Consider the following 16825-nt stretch of genomic DNA (forward strand, 5'->3'; position numbering starts at 1 on the left):
AAACCAGGCGTCCTTACCGGGTCCCGCAAGCAAACCTCGTAATGAGGCAGTAGGGGGTTAATGGGGCCGGCAGATCTACCGGCCCCGTTAACCCCCTACCGCCAGGGTCGTAATGAGGCCCATTGACTTATTATTCATAGTTGCTTTGCAGGGTTATTCTTCATAGCTGCATTGATGCATTTTCCATGTTCACAAATTCTTGTGATGTTTTATTATAGCCTCATCTGCCCAGGTGCAGCTAGCCTGTACCCCTGGGGCTGACTTGCGGTCATAAAGACCATCTAATGTTAGTCACAGCCTCATGTGGCGTGGTTCTACCATCATATGAAGCATGCAGCTTGGTTTGCCCACAGGCATTCAAACAAAACCTTGCCTAACCTTAGGCCTGTTTTCTTAGTTCTAAGAAATGTCCTTTCAGGTCTGGTTTACAGAAATCCTCTCCATTAGTCTTCCGGTGATGGAGGGAGGATTATTTTGCAGGACCTGATTTAGATATGATTTCTTTCTTGTATTTCCTATTCCTAACATAATCCCTAAAGTATGCTAACTAAAAAAACTTTAATAGATATATCTAATATTGTACATGTCAAATACAGGCATCCTTTTTTTTCTTTGAAGGTATCTTGTATTTATTCTCCACTGAGATGATTGAGCCTTTGATACTCAAAACTAAATGAGGGATTACAGATTATCCAGACTGGAAGAGTACAGGGAGTCTTGATTCTATTTAAGACACAGAGATGATATGATATGATTGGTTATTTGTAACATGCTTAATACCCAGAGGTTTTTAAGCGCGGACCCAGGGATCGAACCTGTGTCGCTCCGTGTTGTCTTGCTTCCAAGGCGAGCACATTGCCTTTGAGCTATCCTCCCGAGACAGGTCAGCATTATGCTTTCTTTCTTCACTAAACTCTTTAGCAGCATACAATAAGTTTCAATAAACAACTTCAACTTGAACTACATATCCAGAGGAAACCTGAAAATGTAGTTCCAAAACGAAAAGACCCTTCTGAGCCACCATGAAGCCCCTCCTCTCCTGAAACTCTATAGGTCCCTGCTCTCTCATAGGCTTTTCTCATTTTCTCCCTCCTCCTTGACCTCGAACAGACCCAACCTATTTGTCTGAACTTTTATCAACTGCAAACCAAACGTGCATGTTGAACTGTGTTGACATACGCTTCCTGTGTCCTGCCGTCCTGCCCGTCAGGTGTTTTGCTTCTGTTCTGCCCCTGAAATCAATCAGAAGGAAACGTTATGGGTGGGTTCCAATTTACGAAGTGGTCAAACATATCAATCCTTTGTACAATTTCGAACAATGGGAGGGAAAATGCTCCCCACTGTGCCTTTAATAGAATCAAGTCTCCCAGTACTATTCTCGCCTGGGTAACCTTTATTCTATGGCAAGACCGCAAGTGAGCATTATGCTTGTTCAAGGCTTCTCTATCACCTTTGTTGCCATTCCCATGATTGGTTTAAAGTAAACTCACTCGACCAGTCTGCTGCCTTTAGAATCTCTTCCAAGATTACTCCTATTGCAAAAGCATTAGAAGCCATAATACCCCTGGCAGAATGTGCACCAAACCTTGATATATCTATCCCTGATTCAGCCATGACCCCTCTGACCCATCTGGAAATCGCGAAAGAAGAAGCTTGCCCGAAGGGCACGTGATGAGAAATGAGCAGCTGTTTCACATTCACAGGCCTACGCGCTTCAGCTTCTCATAGCTTCTTAGACAGTTCACCACACAATTTAGGCCTATCAGTAAAATATGGATAAGATATTGTTTGGATGTGCATTTTGTACGTCGTGTCACCGTGAAGGTCACTCATTCAGGCGAGAACATTTTTCGTGATAGATCTTACACTTGCACGTCTGACACTCTCATATAGGATACTATAAGAGCAGGGCTAGTTTGGTCAAAAAATCACATCCCACTGGGCTGAATATCTCAGCTCTGGAGGCTTGGTAAACCTTATCCCTTTTAATAAACTACAGACCGCTGTATGTTCCCCTACTGGGATTCCTTAACAGAGCTCACGTCCTGCGGAAATCACAGACCTATAGACACCGATCATTCTTTTCCCTTACCTGCTTGTAAAAGCTCCACTAGAAAATTCAGCACCTCTACCGGAGGTGCCGAAAGGTGACACAGATTTAGTGCCATGCACCATCTGTTCCATACTCCCTAGCCACCCAGTAGTATCTTGCCTTACTTGGTGCACAAGATTCTGTGATGAGTGCCAAAGCCACCTCTGAAACTCCAGACAGTCTCCATCTAGCCCTGAAACACTGCAGGCTAGAAGTTCCAGTGACCTGAGGCCACCAATGGATGGACCTCCCCTGTTGTCCTCATCAGAGACTGTAGAGAATTGGGTAACAATAGTAGTCCACCAATAACTCCATCAGGACCGGGAACAAAGCTTGTGACATCCACCATGGAACCACTACAAGAGAGGTGTTCTCTCTCCTTACCTTGCTCAGCGTCCTCACTATCATCAAGATGGGCGTAAAAGTATAGCACCCTGGTGTCTGCCGGGATTGTAGGAACGCATCTGTTGCCTCTGATTCTGGATCCGGTCCCCAGCTGAAGAACTGCGTTAACTGAGTGTTGGTCCTTGAAGTGAAGAAATCTATTTGAGAGTGCCCCTATCTCTTCTCTATTTCAAGGAGGATATCTATGTACAGCCTCCAATCACTGGAATATGTCAACTCGGCCACTACGTTGTCTGTTCCCATCAGGTACTCTGCTGTCACTGAGATTCCTCCAAGATGGTTTATGTATCTGTCTGTCAAGATGTTGTCCTTCCTGAGCACCACTCGGAAACATACCTGGTCCCTTCACAGGGAAAGTATATCGAAGGATCTGGCTAGAAGCTCAAGGCAATTTATATTAAGGCCCAACTCGAGTTCTATCCAACAGCTCACTGTCACCCTGCCGTACCTGGCTCCCCAGCCTGATCTGCTGGCGTCCAAATTCAGGATGACATCTGCTGCTTGTCTGAAAATGGTCCTGCCATTCCATGTCTCCATGTGCTCCAGTCACCAGTTTAGCTCCATCCTTGCTTCTGTGTCTATTTTTAGTAGCTGGTTGTATGCCAGTCCTTTTTGTAGATACCTGTTCTTCAATCTCTACAGTGCCCTGTAATGCAAGGGCCCAGGGAAGATAGCTCAAATGGAGGCTGCGAGTAGTCCTACGATCCGTGCCTGCTTGCTCAGGGATATGTGTATCTTGCTTACCGTGCTCCTGATCTCTTTCCTTATTGCTTTTACCTTGAGGATGGGAAGTTCCAGTGTAGCCCTAAATGTGTCCACTACGAATCCCAGGAACTCCAATCTCTATGCTGGCTTCAGTTTGGTCCGAGTTGGTCAGAAATCACAAACTCTGCAGCAACCGGATTGCTCTATCTGCCTGTTCCAGAGGTTTCTCTACCTCCTGTGCCATGATAGTCATGTCATCTAGGTAAATGATCAATCTCATTCCTGACTCTTGCAGTGCTGCTACGACTGGTTTCATCAACTTGGTGAGGCACCAGGGCACTGACGATAGTCCAAATGGAATACATGAGAATTCTTAGGTGTTCCCTTGCCAGATAAATTGCAGGTACTTCCTGTAGCTTCGCTCCACGCGTATCATTAGGTAAGTGCCCTTCAGGTCTAGTCTGACAAGCCAGTCCCTCTCAGTATGTCTCTCAACAAGTGGATCCCCTCCATCTTTAAATGACTGTAGGTGTTCCATTTGTTGAGTTCCCTGTGGTTTATTACTGGCCTTACCTTCCCCTTCCGGTGTGCCCGGAAAAGGTTGCTTACAACACTGCTTCTGTCTATGACCACTGGTACTATCATTACCTTGGTTTGGAGATCAAGCTCCTCCTGGTCTTGCAAGTTGAGTTTTGTCTCCAAAATTACTATTGGAGTCGGCCTCCTCCGCTGTAGTGGTTCTGCCCAGAATTCCAGTTAGAAGCCCTGCATTGTCTCTATTACCCAGGCACTGCTTTATAAGCCGCTCCAATTCTCTAAGCATACTGCCATTCTGCCCTCTACTGGAGGATAGGCCTCTTGCTTTCTCACATGAGGTGATGGACTATAGATGGCTTGCCGATCTCCATCTCCTTCCTCTGCTGCCTCTTCCACGGGATGGGAAGAAGGCGTCTGTCTGAACATAATCCCAGTACTGGGGTGCTCGTTTTCCTCCTAAGGTCCTTCTACTGAAGGTGACATGATTGGCTGAACAGCCCCTCCCACGACCGTTGTCCCCAAAAACCTTGATTGGACAGATATTTCCAAAGTCCCCTAAAGACAGTTCCGACACTTTGCCCCCTTCTTCCTGGAACCGAATAACCTTGAGCTGTAAGACTGATTACTTCACCAACTACCCTCCTGTCAGTATCCAGAGTGCATCCCTTTCCTTCGTGAAACAGGCTGTCTTCTGTGTTCCTTAACATGGTGGGTTGTATTTTGTAGTGTGCTAGAACTGTCTGTTGTAATAATAATAAAGTCGATATGTGTATACAACCTTGATGGGACAGTCCCTTTAATCATTGGGAAATACTTGTATATTCGCTGTGTTGCAACTAACCAATGATCCACGACCTTGCAGGGATAAGCCTGCCATCCCGTCCATGTTAAAAAAAATTGGACAAGGTCTTATAATTCACTTGTATTCCAATCTGCTCGAATCTCTTCTGGTGTACTGGAGGTGTGGGGTTGATTGATGGTTTAGAAACCCATATTCATCCCTGGACCACTGGTGCCCTGGAAGTTGATTCGTCACACTATGCCTCTCCTATACTTTCTTTACTTCAATTGCAATCTGGACCGCAGCACCCCACCAGTCTAAACTGGAACATGTTCCACATCGTTCTTCACAATATATGTTCAGTAAAATTGCTTCTTACTTCTTGTTTAACTAAATGAATCGTGAGCTCACCAAAACATGATCGTTTTCCAAGACAACTATAATGAAAGGCAGTTTAAAATGTCCCGACAGTTCCAAGTTCCCTCCAGGAACCTGAACCAATCGCCTTCTTTAAATTCCGCCTCCATCGTGGCTTGGAGAGGCCCTGTGTTTTGCAACCATTTCAGTTAAGGAAAAACCTCTAAAGACACGTATGCACTCTGTTTAACAACACTCACACAACGTCATGCACATTACATTATGCAGACTTGACAGAGAAGAAAATTCACATTCTGGTATGAACTATGTAAATATTCATTATCACTCATGTATTACCGTTGTCTGCATGATATGCATGATATGCGTGTCAGTGTGACAGAGTGCTCAGGATCGGTCACTCTGAATGGACCAGAAATCTGTTTTTCTGTGTGTCACAGACCACATGATACCCTTGAGGTTCCTTTTTTCCTATTCTTCTAAATAAGAACACTAGCAAAGCATGACTGCCCATGACTGCTCAAGGTAATATCTCTCCAGGACCCAGCCCTTCCTCCACTTACCCCTGTTAGGGTGCCCACCGAAACAAGCAAGCACTTCTGGTAGGTGACCTAGTGAAAGAAGACCTATGCCCCATCGACATATTTAATTTTGTTTTTTTTATTTTAATTGTTAATTTATAACGCGCTTAAAACCAGCTAGGGGTTCCTAAGCGCAAAATTGGGATTCAAACCTGTGTTCTGCCAGGTTGTCGTGCTTCCAAGTCAAACACGTTGCCCCTGAGCTATCCTTCCTCCCCATAAACGTTTCTCCAGTTCCTACAATATGGGGATTTTTCTGATGATGGTTCAAATGTAGGCAAAAAAACCTGTAATGCTTTCTTGTCTTTTTTATTTTTAACTAAAAGACAGAAACATAACTCCTGCGTGTACAGCCATACATTGAAATCATAAAGACATGGCCAACCAATACCCTTGTCCTTCATGACTCCATTCAAGCACACCCTAAAATCTTTGATGGTGGCTGGGCTACCTCTGAAGGAGCCTATTCCTCAGCAGTGTGATCTCCTGTCCTAAGACTTTGTTCAAACCCACTGTTACTTAATCCTTCTAATTTCATGAGCTAAACTACATCGAACCATGGTGCTATAGTATAAAGTCACTTATTGGGTGCTCTCTAGTCAGGCACCTTCTCTGATGGCTCTCAAGCTTGGGCTTGGGGTCTTTGCATCTTATACGCCATGTGTTCAGACACAGACACACATGAACTTGCTTGCTTGCCTCAGTGTCAATACTACTCATGTATTTTCATTTCTTTTTTCAGGATGTGAGCATCCCGGGCCTCATCAAGCAGTTGGATATTCTGGGTGACAACGGGGTGAGTACTAAATGATGTCCGCAAAGTGTATGATGTGGATCTTGAATGGCTTTTCAGTGACTATAGGTCTGTTGACACAGAAGGCTTTCTTTCTTTCCTGTAGACCAACTAATGCAGACTTCCGCTATTAATGGTGAATACCAGGCTAGCTAAGACATCGCTCAGGCCCCATTGAGCGGGAATTAAAAGTGATTAGCGCCCCTCTTGCATGGCTTTGCTTTCAAGTCAGTGGCAGCAGTTTATTTTCAGAGGATGCAGTGTGGGGTAGGGTGCTCCAAAGAAAGCAGTGTTCCTTTTAGGCTTATGCTGGCAGCTTATTCCCATAGCTAACATGTATGTTCACTTCATCTTTTCCACGCTTGCCTTTCAGAAGCCAAAGCTCGTCTGTTTGTTCTCCAATCGTATCATCTGGGAGATGGTTAATGGCCTGTGTTGTTGTTGTTGTTATTATTATTATTATTATTATTATTATTATTATTATTATTATTATTGTTATTATTATTAATATTTGTATTATTACTAGGATTATTATTATACATTTGTATAGCGTGAGCCTAGCTCGAGAGCAGTGGAGCGCTGTACTAGTCATAGAGCAGATCATTGGTAGAGAGAATTGAATAAGTCATCATGTCACCCAATGTGAATATGTTGGGTTACGTGTCTTTATTACGACACATTTTATGTAGAATGCACATATACTGAAAACTTTATGATGAAAAAAAATAAATAATTATTATACGTTTTTTTTGGGGGGGTCCCCCCTAAACCCCTGTTTCCCACCCCTAAAACCCAGCCCAACCGTTTCCCACAAGATGTAACTCTTTACCCCACCCCACATACATTTTCATTATGTTTTTCGTTATAAAATGTTCATTATATGTGCCTTTCTACTGCACTTAAGAACAAGCTCTACCTCTAGTATAGACGTATAGCTCGAACGGGGGGGGGCTATAGTGCCTGTTAAAGTCTTGGTGCCTGAGTTAAAGGCTTGAGCGAAGTGAGGGCAGTTAAGGAGTGCTGAGTGCCTTTATTATGCTGGCTAAAAATAAATTAGCAGCGGGGCTGATTGCCCGGGTGCTTTGGTTTCAATGAGGGAAAGATATTCCGAGTGCTGTTCTTTTTTTTATTGTGAGAAACATGCTCATGCTATGTGCGTGAACATGTTTACCATGACGAACAGACTAGCAAGACAAAGTGGTGATTGCAAAAGAAACGGTACTCCATCAGAGATGAAGGAAGCCCCTTTCTATTCCCATTACAGGCAATGCCCCAGCCCAAGAGCGAAGAATCAAGTGTCAGTGTCTCCTCCAGCATAAGCTATCATCACCTGCCCCCTATGCGACTGCAATCTCCGGAAGCATGATTAACCGCGACACACAAACACTCTCTTTGGCCGCGAAGTATCAGGTCCTCTGATGGACATTTTAGAGTGCACTTGATAGCTTTTATGGAGTTGATTTGCTCTACTATGGACGTTATTTTCAAGCTGATGGTAGCGATTTACGTTGTTTGTAGTGAACGTGCACCACCACACTGTTGTGTAGTTCTTTCGATTGATCTAATCTCAATGAGATTCAGAGAGGGGTGCAAACCCGCTGGAGAGGTGCCTCCGTGAAATGGCACACTAAGTAGAACAGGGGTAAAGACCAGGGCCGTAAAGCCAGCGGCATGGGCTGCACTCCCAAACACCACGTGGTGGTGTGGCTATGTAATGTATAGGCTAACCACATCAATCGTGAATAGTATATCTTCTGTAGTGAGAGAGATGGTGTCCAATATTTGGAGAGAATGGGTGGTATCTTTGACGTACGTGCTTGTGGCTTGAATGATGGGTTGAAGGAAGAAGTATATGTATGTCCCAAGTGGTTGTAAGAGGCTTTTTGATGAATATTGTATTCACACCCTTTGCACATAACCTCTGCTGTCAATATACAACTAATATATTGTGAATTGTGGGTCATAGATCCGTTTATCTATTTATTTATTTATTTATTTATTCGGATCACATGAGCACACTAAAAGAGTTGGCCCTGACGAAGGACTTTTGATTCCGAAATGCATAGGCCATTATGAGCTCACCCAATGCATCTGCTCTGATAAAGATGTATAGCTGCCAAGTATTAAAAAATATGAATAAACAGCAACACTTTTTTCAATAAGCATAAACTGAGTATTTGAAGCTTTATCACTCTTGATTAACCAACATTAAATAGCCACACCACCACGTGGTGTTTGGGAGTGCAGCCCGCTGGCTTTACGGCCTTGGTCTTTACCCCTGAGCGATTTACATTTTCTCTTGCAGCTGATGGGTGTTGTGCTTCTGCATTTAAATACTAGTTGTACATTCTTAAGGCAGAAGTCTATTAATTGGTCGATTAATACTTTGTGAAGTGATTTTTGTATTTGTTGTTCATTATAATTGTTATTTTATAACACGCTTAATACCAGAGACCAGTTTCTAAGCGTGAGACTGGGATTCAAACCTGTGTTGCTATGCGTTGTCTTGCTTCCATGACAAATACGTTGCCACTGAGCTATCCTCCTGGCCTGGCTAGTATTCTCAGCTATGATCTGTGGTAAGGTTGTGAGCACTATAGTACTTTTGACTTTTGCTGGGTGTTTGTGTGTGTGACCTGAGCCTGTGTTTCTTTTGCCTGCAAAATATATAACATTAGGTTTCTGCTGTTGGAAGTGGTGTCCTGTGTGCATCAATGGATCCCTGTATATGAATGAGTATGGGGTTTGCTGTTGACTTCATTGTATTGTGGGGATGTGGTTTATAGTGTTTTCTTGGGCTTTGTGGTGGTTGTGTTCAGTTTGATGTTTCATGTGGTTTGTGCTGCACCCTTAGTGTATACTGCGTTGTGGAGTATGTGGGAGTGTTTGTGGACTAAATGTCTGTGTATATTTGTGTGTGTGCGAGCGTGTGTGTGTGTGTGTATGAAAGAGATAGAATCAAAGAGGTGAGGTTTTTGTGTTGTTTGGGACAATGGTTTGTGTTGTGTGTGTGTGTGTGTGCATTTGGAGTGGTGTGTACCAGTAGTAAAGACTCTTATTTATTTGTATGTTCTTTGAAATATGGAATATGTCTCATGTGAAATTGTCCCTTACTGTTTGGAATGCTATATTCAAATTAGGCCATAACTGTGGGTAATTTGTTTTTTGGTTCTATTTTGAATTAAGTCCTCCACCAGGGTTTTAGGGTTAACTCTGTGCAGGTCAGACGCTTCTCCAAGCAGAGAGTGGGAGATAGATCCTTTTCTTCAGCAGGAGCCTCTCTCTGGAATGGCCTCCCTGCCCCCCTCAGACTTGAGCCGGAACTTCTTAAGTTCTGTAAACTTCTCAAGACTTTCTTTTTCTCCTCCTCCCCCCACCCTCCTCCTGTACTAATGCTCCCTTGCAGCTGCGACTGGTGCCTGGTTCCTTATGTGTCTCATAGAGGCCAGGCCCTTCATGGCCAGTCCCCCCTCAACATCCCTACCAGAACTTGCCCTCGAGCACCCTTCCCAGACTAGCCTGATTCTGGTCCACTCCATCCATCACACTTTTCCCTCTCCCACGCCCCTTGCCCTTGGCCTCCCGCAGCACTTGCTCAGACCCCTGGGACCACTACGCCTGCACTTCACCCCCTACCCCTCCGTCCCTCCCCAGCCCTGCCCTCCTACTCCACCTCCCCCCCTTGCACTTTTGTTCTCTGCACATGAACGGTCACAAGACCTAGTACGACCGTTACTGTTATTGTTTTTCCATAAGTAACCCACATGTTTATTCCTTTTGGTGCCTGCAAACACTTGTGTATAGGCGCCATACAAATGATCAATAATTAAGCAATGTACCGCTCACGGCGGGGTCATTAACGACTCAGGTAATGCCCTGGGGCCCATAGTTAACAGAGGCCCTGGGGCATTACCAGAGTCAGTAATGCCCCCGCAGTGAGGGGCATATAGCTATTAGTACTCCAGCCTGCAAGATCTCTGTGACTGGGGCACTAAAAGCATATTTTTCTGTCCCGAAATGCTGTGGCGTTTTGGGATAGAAAAAAAGAACGACCAAGAAAATGACCACCGGGAAAGTGAAAATGGAGTCCGTTTTCCCTTTCCATGGCAGCCATCAGGAGCGGACGCACTGGGAACAGAATTGTTCCCAGCGTGTCCGTTCCCGAAAGACGACAGAGAAGAAGGTAAGTCGGGTTTGATAGGGAGGGGGAACAAAGCAGGCAGAAGGTAAGTGGGGATAACATGGGGGTGGGGGTCAGACAAAAAAATAAATAAACATACCTGAAGCCCTGGCGGGGGACGAAGGTGGCCTCCAGCCGTGTGGAGGGTCGGAGCAGGGATGGCCCTGCTTCGATCCTCTTCATTGGCTGAGGGGTAGCCAAGCCCCCGACGGGGACAAAGGTATGGAACCCGAGGAATTCCCGGCCGGGTAATGCCCCGGCGAGACCCAGTCAGAATGGTCCTTTCATTCTGATTGCGCCCTTACCGGGTACTAATAAATAAAATCCTTAAGGTTCAGTGATCTGAAACTATGTATATTTTGCGCATACATGAAGGACCTTGTTCATATTTTTAAAGCAGACTACTGAAGAAAAGGGGATTGTAGACACATTTTTTATCAAGCTAGAATATTTTACCGATAAATAAAAGGCAAGATGGACTAGTCGGTAGAGTTCTTTTGCAAGTTTCTTACACTGTGCCCGAACATTCTACCTAATTTGCATAGGATCGCTGGGTGTGTAAGGGGCGTGATGCAATTCAAACTGGAGAGAATATGTTCAAGTATGGTTCATTAGCCGAAAGAAACATCAGAATTGACACACGTTCTTATCAAGAGAAAATCAAATAAATGGAGGCTTGCGAACATGAGTACACTAGTGGGAAGGAATGCATTTAGGAAGACGGTCCCTCAGACCAACATACTAGACAATGTTATTGAGCTGTTTACCAGCCCTGAGTATTGGTGACATACTCCCAGATGGAGTTAAAACCCAACTCTCACTACATGACTTTGTTTGTGAATCTTCTTTGGAACTTCGGCTTCAGATGTCTGTTGCTTGCTAGCTTATATTTTGGGACCTTGGGAGCATGATGAAGGGTGATCAAATTCTAACACCAATGTGTCTGACCGTGAAGGTAATTAGACAGTAATGAAACGAGAGGTATTTAGATATTGGTGCTTTTGTATGGGCAACGTAGAAAGTAGTGACAGGGTGGATCAGTGAACTTCCTGTTCTATGTATTACCCACTTGACTTTCCACTCTGCCCCCAATGCATCTGTTTAAGGAGAATGGTCTGGATTGCCCATCATTTGCTAACTAGAGCCACCTGTGCCCGGGAGCGAAGTATGGTGGGAGGAAACTAGAGGATTCTCTGCATGGATGAATGTGGCATAACAGAAAATGTGAGGGACTTTGCAAAATGTGGTGAGGTCCCTGACAGTCCCATCACCCAGTCAGTGGTGCACGTGGCAAGTGGGGGCTCCCCTGAACCACAAGGGCTGCAGAGAGTTATGTTATGCCTTTAAGGGAGAGATGCCTTTGGTTAAACTAAACCAAATCCTATCTGGTACTGTTTGGCCCCCAGGAGGTTAGAGAGGGTGTCAAGACCAACCCAGAATTCGCCTTGGTCCTCAGACAAACCCTCTTACTGTGTAATATTATCAAGCTTGGGTGTCTGCTGTTGAGAGAACTTGGCTCTGTTTCTCCCCACTTGAGAGGTGAAGGAAACTTCTCCCTTTCATCCTATTGGACAGATAAGCTATTGAGGTAGAAGCTAGCTTTAGGTCTTGGCTAGACTACTGGAATGCTTTTCATTCTAGCATCCATTAAAAGGAGATCAGCATGATGCAGATGGTCCAAAATGTGGGTATTTGCCTCGCCACAGGCTTTAGACAATTTGTAAATGTACCCTCTGGAAGTAAACGACTACCCTGGCTAACAGTTTTAGATTAAACCAATTTTAAGGGACTTACTCAGTGACAAAGAGACGGTAACCCGCTTCACCTTGTAGCTCAAGATATTTGCTCACGTCTGCCTGACAAGGGTTGGAGACTCAGGTCTGAACATCTTCTTGGTTTTTTAAAGCTAACTTGGTTATGGATACTTGGTTGGACTCAGTTGGCAAGATTATTATACTGATATAACTGCTGACTCCACTCAAGCACGCACTCAATGACTCCATCTAAACCGCACACTTAATATAACAGTACGTAATGATGAAAATGGAGTCATAGAGGCAGCGTTATAATAGGAAGATAGGAACTAACAAGATGATGATTTAGTGAGAGAGTAGAAAGTTGGCAAAGTGTCCATTTATTTTTTTCAGGTACCAGCATCAGGACTTTTCAAGTGTTTCAACCGAAAGGGGACACCACTCATTGAGCTTCATTATAAGTTTGTCAGTCTTGTAACAACGGTACCGGAAGCTTGCCGGTACCATTGTTACTGGACCGGCAAACTACGAGGTCTACTCGCAGGTGTCTTTTCGCCCGCCAGGCCTGACCTGGCAGGCAGAACGGCACCCGCGAGCAGACCATGTTGGATGCACCGGCACCGACCTCCCCATTCCCATTGAGCCCTATTAGGGAGTAATGCATTCCGGTGCAGGAAATACAGAGTCCGCCAGGGTTGTAGTAGCCCTGTATTTCCCCATTGCCAGGTGCCAGACGGATTCATAAGTTCGGCACAGCCTCCGGTTTTAATAGCTTTTCTTTCATGGTGATTGAGGGTTCCGGCTCCCCGCTGGCTGCCTTTCTTTGCACAGTGGTGAATAGGGCAATACACATTTCCTTTGATAATCTGTGCCCCACAAGCCCCGGCCATGTATTGCTATACCTTTGATTTCTCCCCAAAATCAAAACACGGGTTGCTCATGCACATATTCACTAAGCAAGCCACATTCTTAGCGATGATCCAGGAGGTGTCTAATCCAAAAAGGAAGATTTAAAAATGTGATGAATTATGAAAATAAAAGATAATCTTTCAAGAATTCTTCACATTCCTTATAAGACATTGATTTGGTGATCAAATAAGTTCACTGGGTTGTAGGGACGTGGTTCAATTTTGCATCAATTGAAGCTGATTGGGCCCAACAAAAATTGATATCAAATTTATACACCGCCGTTTTGGTTTGGAAAACCTTACACACACACACATCAAGACATTTGTGTAACTGACATGTGTTGTAACTTGAGCCCTGCGCAATGTCTATAGCTGTGTCACATGGTGCATGACCATGTGACACCTTGAATAAATACTGGCATAATGCTTCCCGCCCGCCGGTTGCCTCCCAACTCCATGACTCGGATCATCACTGCTGCAGACAGTGCGCACACTGAACCAGCCATGCCGCTCGAAATCCCCGAACAGCCTTACAACATGGGGGCTGGAAAGGCCAGCCCCCTAACAGCTCGTGATGAAGGCGGGATCCGGACCCCCCCACCGGTCCCACATCAGGGGCACAGCCTGCTCCTACCGCACTGCATGGGTGGGGCAAAGCTTGCTCCCATGTGGGGGAGTGGAATTACAGCACCGGGGTAGTGATGCCCCCTCTGCTGTGCTGGTCTTTCCCGGTCAGCCATGGTCTGCGCCACATCGGCAAGCCTTGTAGTTGCGCTGCGCAGCCCGCTGCAACATGGAATATTAAAAGTAACCTTCCACCTGGGGGAGAAGGACAAGAGGCTACATGACCTTTGCCACCACTGCATTGAGGTATATGCTGGTCCCACCTGGGTGGAGAGGAGCAGCGTATAGCGGACCGCTGCTGCACCATGTAAATCTCCCTCATTGGGCAGCATGGTGCCCTGTGCAGCTGCTGCTGCACTGATGGAGGCAGCGATTTGCTGCTCTGAGAAAAATCAGTCTTCTGCGTGGGCGAAGGAATGAGCGGCGCCCCCTCCGTCCCCACTGCTGCTGCCGCATTAATGGAAGAATGGGAGAAGCACGGTGCTGGATAGACATAAAAACGTCGCCCAACTGGAGGAGACTGCGGGCGGCACATCCCTGACATGCTGCCCTCAGTGTGTCCTCTCCTGTACCTACAAGGGTAACATTTCCCCCAAGCACCCTTTGGCAAAGCACTCCTACCAGCAGGAGCACATGCATGGTGCAGCTCATACACACTGCCGGCAGTGACTCCTGCCAAGGGAGCACTGTCAGGCTGAGTCTTTTCTGAAGATCTGTGGAAGCTGCTAAACCCTGACAGACCCTCAAAGGTGTGAGACACTCAACTACAAATAATAACAGCTAAATATTTCACACCTCAGGGGTAAGGGAATGTGGAGAAAATAACAAAGTAACAAACACCTTCCGGACCTCTGGACCCTCAGGGTGATCTGCAGTCATGGAAGGAAGCAGAGGTTATGGCAGTCAATAAACGTTAGATATACTTAGTTTTCATAGAAAATTAAACTGATCGATCAATCTTGTACATATTAATCCTCTGCTACTAGCCCAGAGGATGGAGTTATTGTATGGTATCCACAATTCAGGAAAAAACATAGCTTATTTTGCTTCTCCTTGAATGGGTGGAATATTACTGAGTTCCCAAAGACTCAAGTCTGTTTTTACTCAAGAACACAAAAGTTATATTCCTACTCCAGTAGATTCACACACTGCAAACAGATTCCTCATAAGACTCAACTCTGCAACCTAGACTCTTTATACTTTTTGCCAGGGACTTCCAGTTTCATAGATCCTGATGCAAACAGGTTATGAATTCTCCGATGCTCCTGTCTCCCCCAATTGAGTTGTAGTCCCTGCACTCAAACAAAGCCATGGAACTATCTCATATAACCACAGTTTAGTCAAAATACTGCTTTTACCTATATTAGACTTCACTAGAGTTTATACCTTTACCTTAAAGCCTTTAAACTTTACCTCCTGAAACCCAGATTAACGTTTACCTTTTCTTAGATAAAAACTGGTGCGGGCGGATACTGCGACCTATTTATTAAACTGGGCTCAAAACCTGCTTTCCTTAGCCTACTCTTAGGTATTCGTAAATGGGGCCGGTGTCCAAAACCAAACATTTTAAACTTGAAACTCAACGCTTCTGAAAACTCTGTTGTTCGTTGCGCATTAAAATCATGCGGCTGGCAACCGCAACCTAAGCAATTAAAACTTGTAGTTTGTTGCTTCTGAAGACCGCGCTCGCGAGCGAATAGCTGACTGCTGTCGCTTGTGGCGCACTAAGGTTTCCTCCCTCTGCGGGCCGTTGGGGCTGTACTTATAAACCAACCTAAAATTAAACTCTATATATGCTGAATATAATGGATCACTTCTCGGAGAGTTGAGTTCTCCGGGCTTGCGCATATATCAAAACATTACGCGCAGAAGCCGGAATGAATAAACGTGTCTTTCACTCTCATGTACTAGCGTTACAATTATCTTAACACTTTCTAAGCATTTCCAGATTGGCTTTATGGTTCACTACTGAGGCTAACAAGTAGTTTAAGTGGGAAATTCGGAAAGACACTTATCTCATTGAATTGAAATGCCCACTGCTCACAGTTCATGTAGCCTCTCCTGAATTCACCAAAAAATCTTGTTCTTGGCACTCAGAAACAGTTCAGGCCCTAAAGAGTAGCCCTCAAAACTGGATTTCCGAAACACTTGACTTACTCAGCTGAAGATAGACAATGAAAGGCACTTGAGAACTCCTTCCAACAGATCAAGTCACTGCTGTGATTTTCCATCTTGCCTTGGGATACTGTCAACACTCTGAATGATTGAGTTAAGGCCCAACCGGCACTAAATTATGAGATGCACAGATTAACTTTACTAATTCCACACTCAACCAGCCATTATCATAAAATAAGACCAAGTGACCCAGCTAAGCATCCCTGACAGTACCCCCTCCTTAAAGCCCTGTCTCAGGGCCTGGCTTACAAGGACATTGGGCCTCATTACACGGTAGGAGGTAACCATGGCGCTATTAGCGCCATGGCTACCCCTTACCGCATTCCATCTCCGTGTTCCCTGAATAGGGACTTACCAGGTCATTCCGACCTTTGCGGGACCGGTAAGTCCCCATTCCGGGAACCATTCCCCATTCTCATTGAGCCCCCATAGGGCTCAATGGGAATGGGGAAGGAGCTAATAACGGTACTGCAATTTGCGGTACCGTTATTAGCTCTGACGTCCCTCAGCGGGTCCCGTCCTTAATGCCTCGTCAGGCCAGGTGTTAAGGACGGGACCCGCTGAGGGACCTCGTAGTAGGGCGCTAAGGAATTACCGCACCGGTGACCTTACCAGTGCCGGTAATCCCTTAGTGCCTACGGTGTTATGAGGCCCATTTTCTATGAAACTTGCTAATCAATAATGGAGAATGCATGTCATTAGCCTCCTCCCAAGAACACTCTTCTGGACCAAACCCTGCCCAATCAATAAGATATTGCAAGGACCCTATAACCCTTCTAGAGTCCAAAATAGATTTTACCTTGAACTCCTCTGCACTTCCCTCAACCTGAATAGAACTCCCAGGAACTCTCAGTCTAGTACCCTTGTGAACAGGCTTCAGAAGACTAACATGAAATGTGGGATGAACCCTTAGAC

At 45.2% G+C, this 16825-nt stretch overlaps 1 protein-coding gene across 2 annotated transcripts in view; it reads left to right on the forward strand.

Moving 5' to 3' along the window:
* JAKMIP2 (janus kinase and microtubule interacting protein 2) overlaps window positions 1-16825 on the forward strand; it is a 562748-nt gene that overhangs the window by 481193 nt on the left and 64730 nt on the right. For both annotated transcript variants that reach the window (XM_069652427.1, XM_069652428.1), the window contains exon 16: window positions 6219-6272. In XM_069652427.1, the coding sequence (XP_069508528.1) occupies window positions 6219-6272 (54 nt within the window). The remainder of the gene's footprint in view (window positions 1-6218; window positions 6273-16825) is intronic.

This window comes from Ambystoma mexicanum, chromosome 3p, assembly GCF_040938575.1.
Source record: "Ambystoma mexicanum isolate Mex_15411 chromosome 3p, UKY_AmexF1_1, whole genome shotgun sequence".
Taxonomy (NCBI): domain Eukaryota; kingdom Metazoa; phylum Chordata; class Amphibia; order Caudata; family Ambystomatidae; genus Ambystoma; species Ambystoma mexicanum.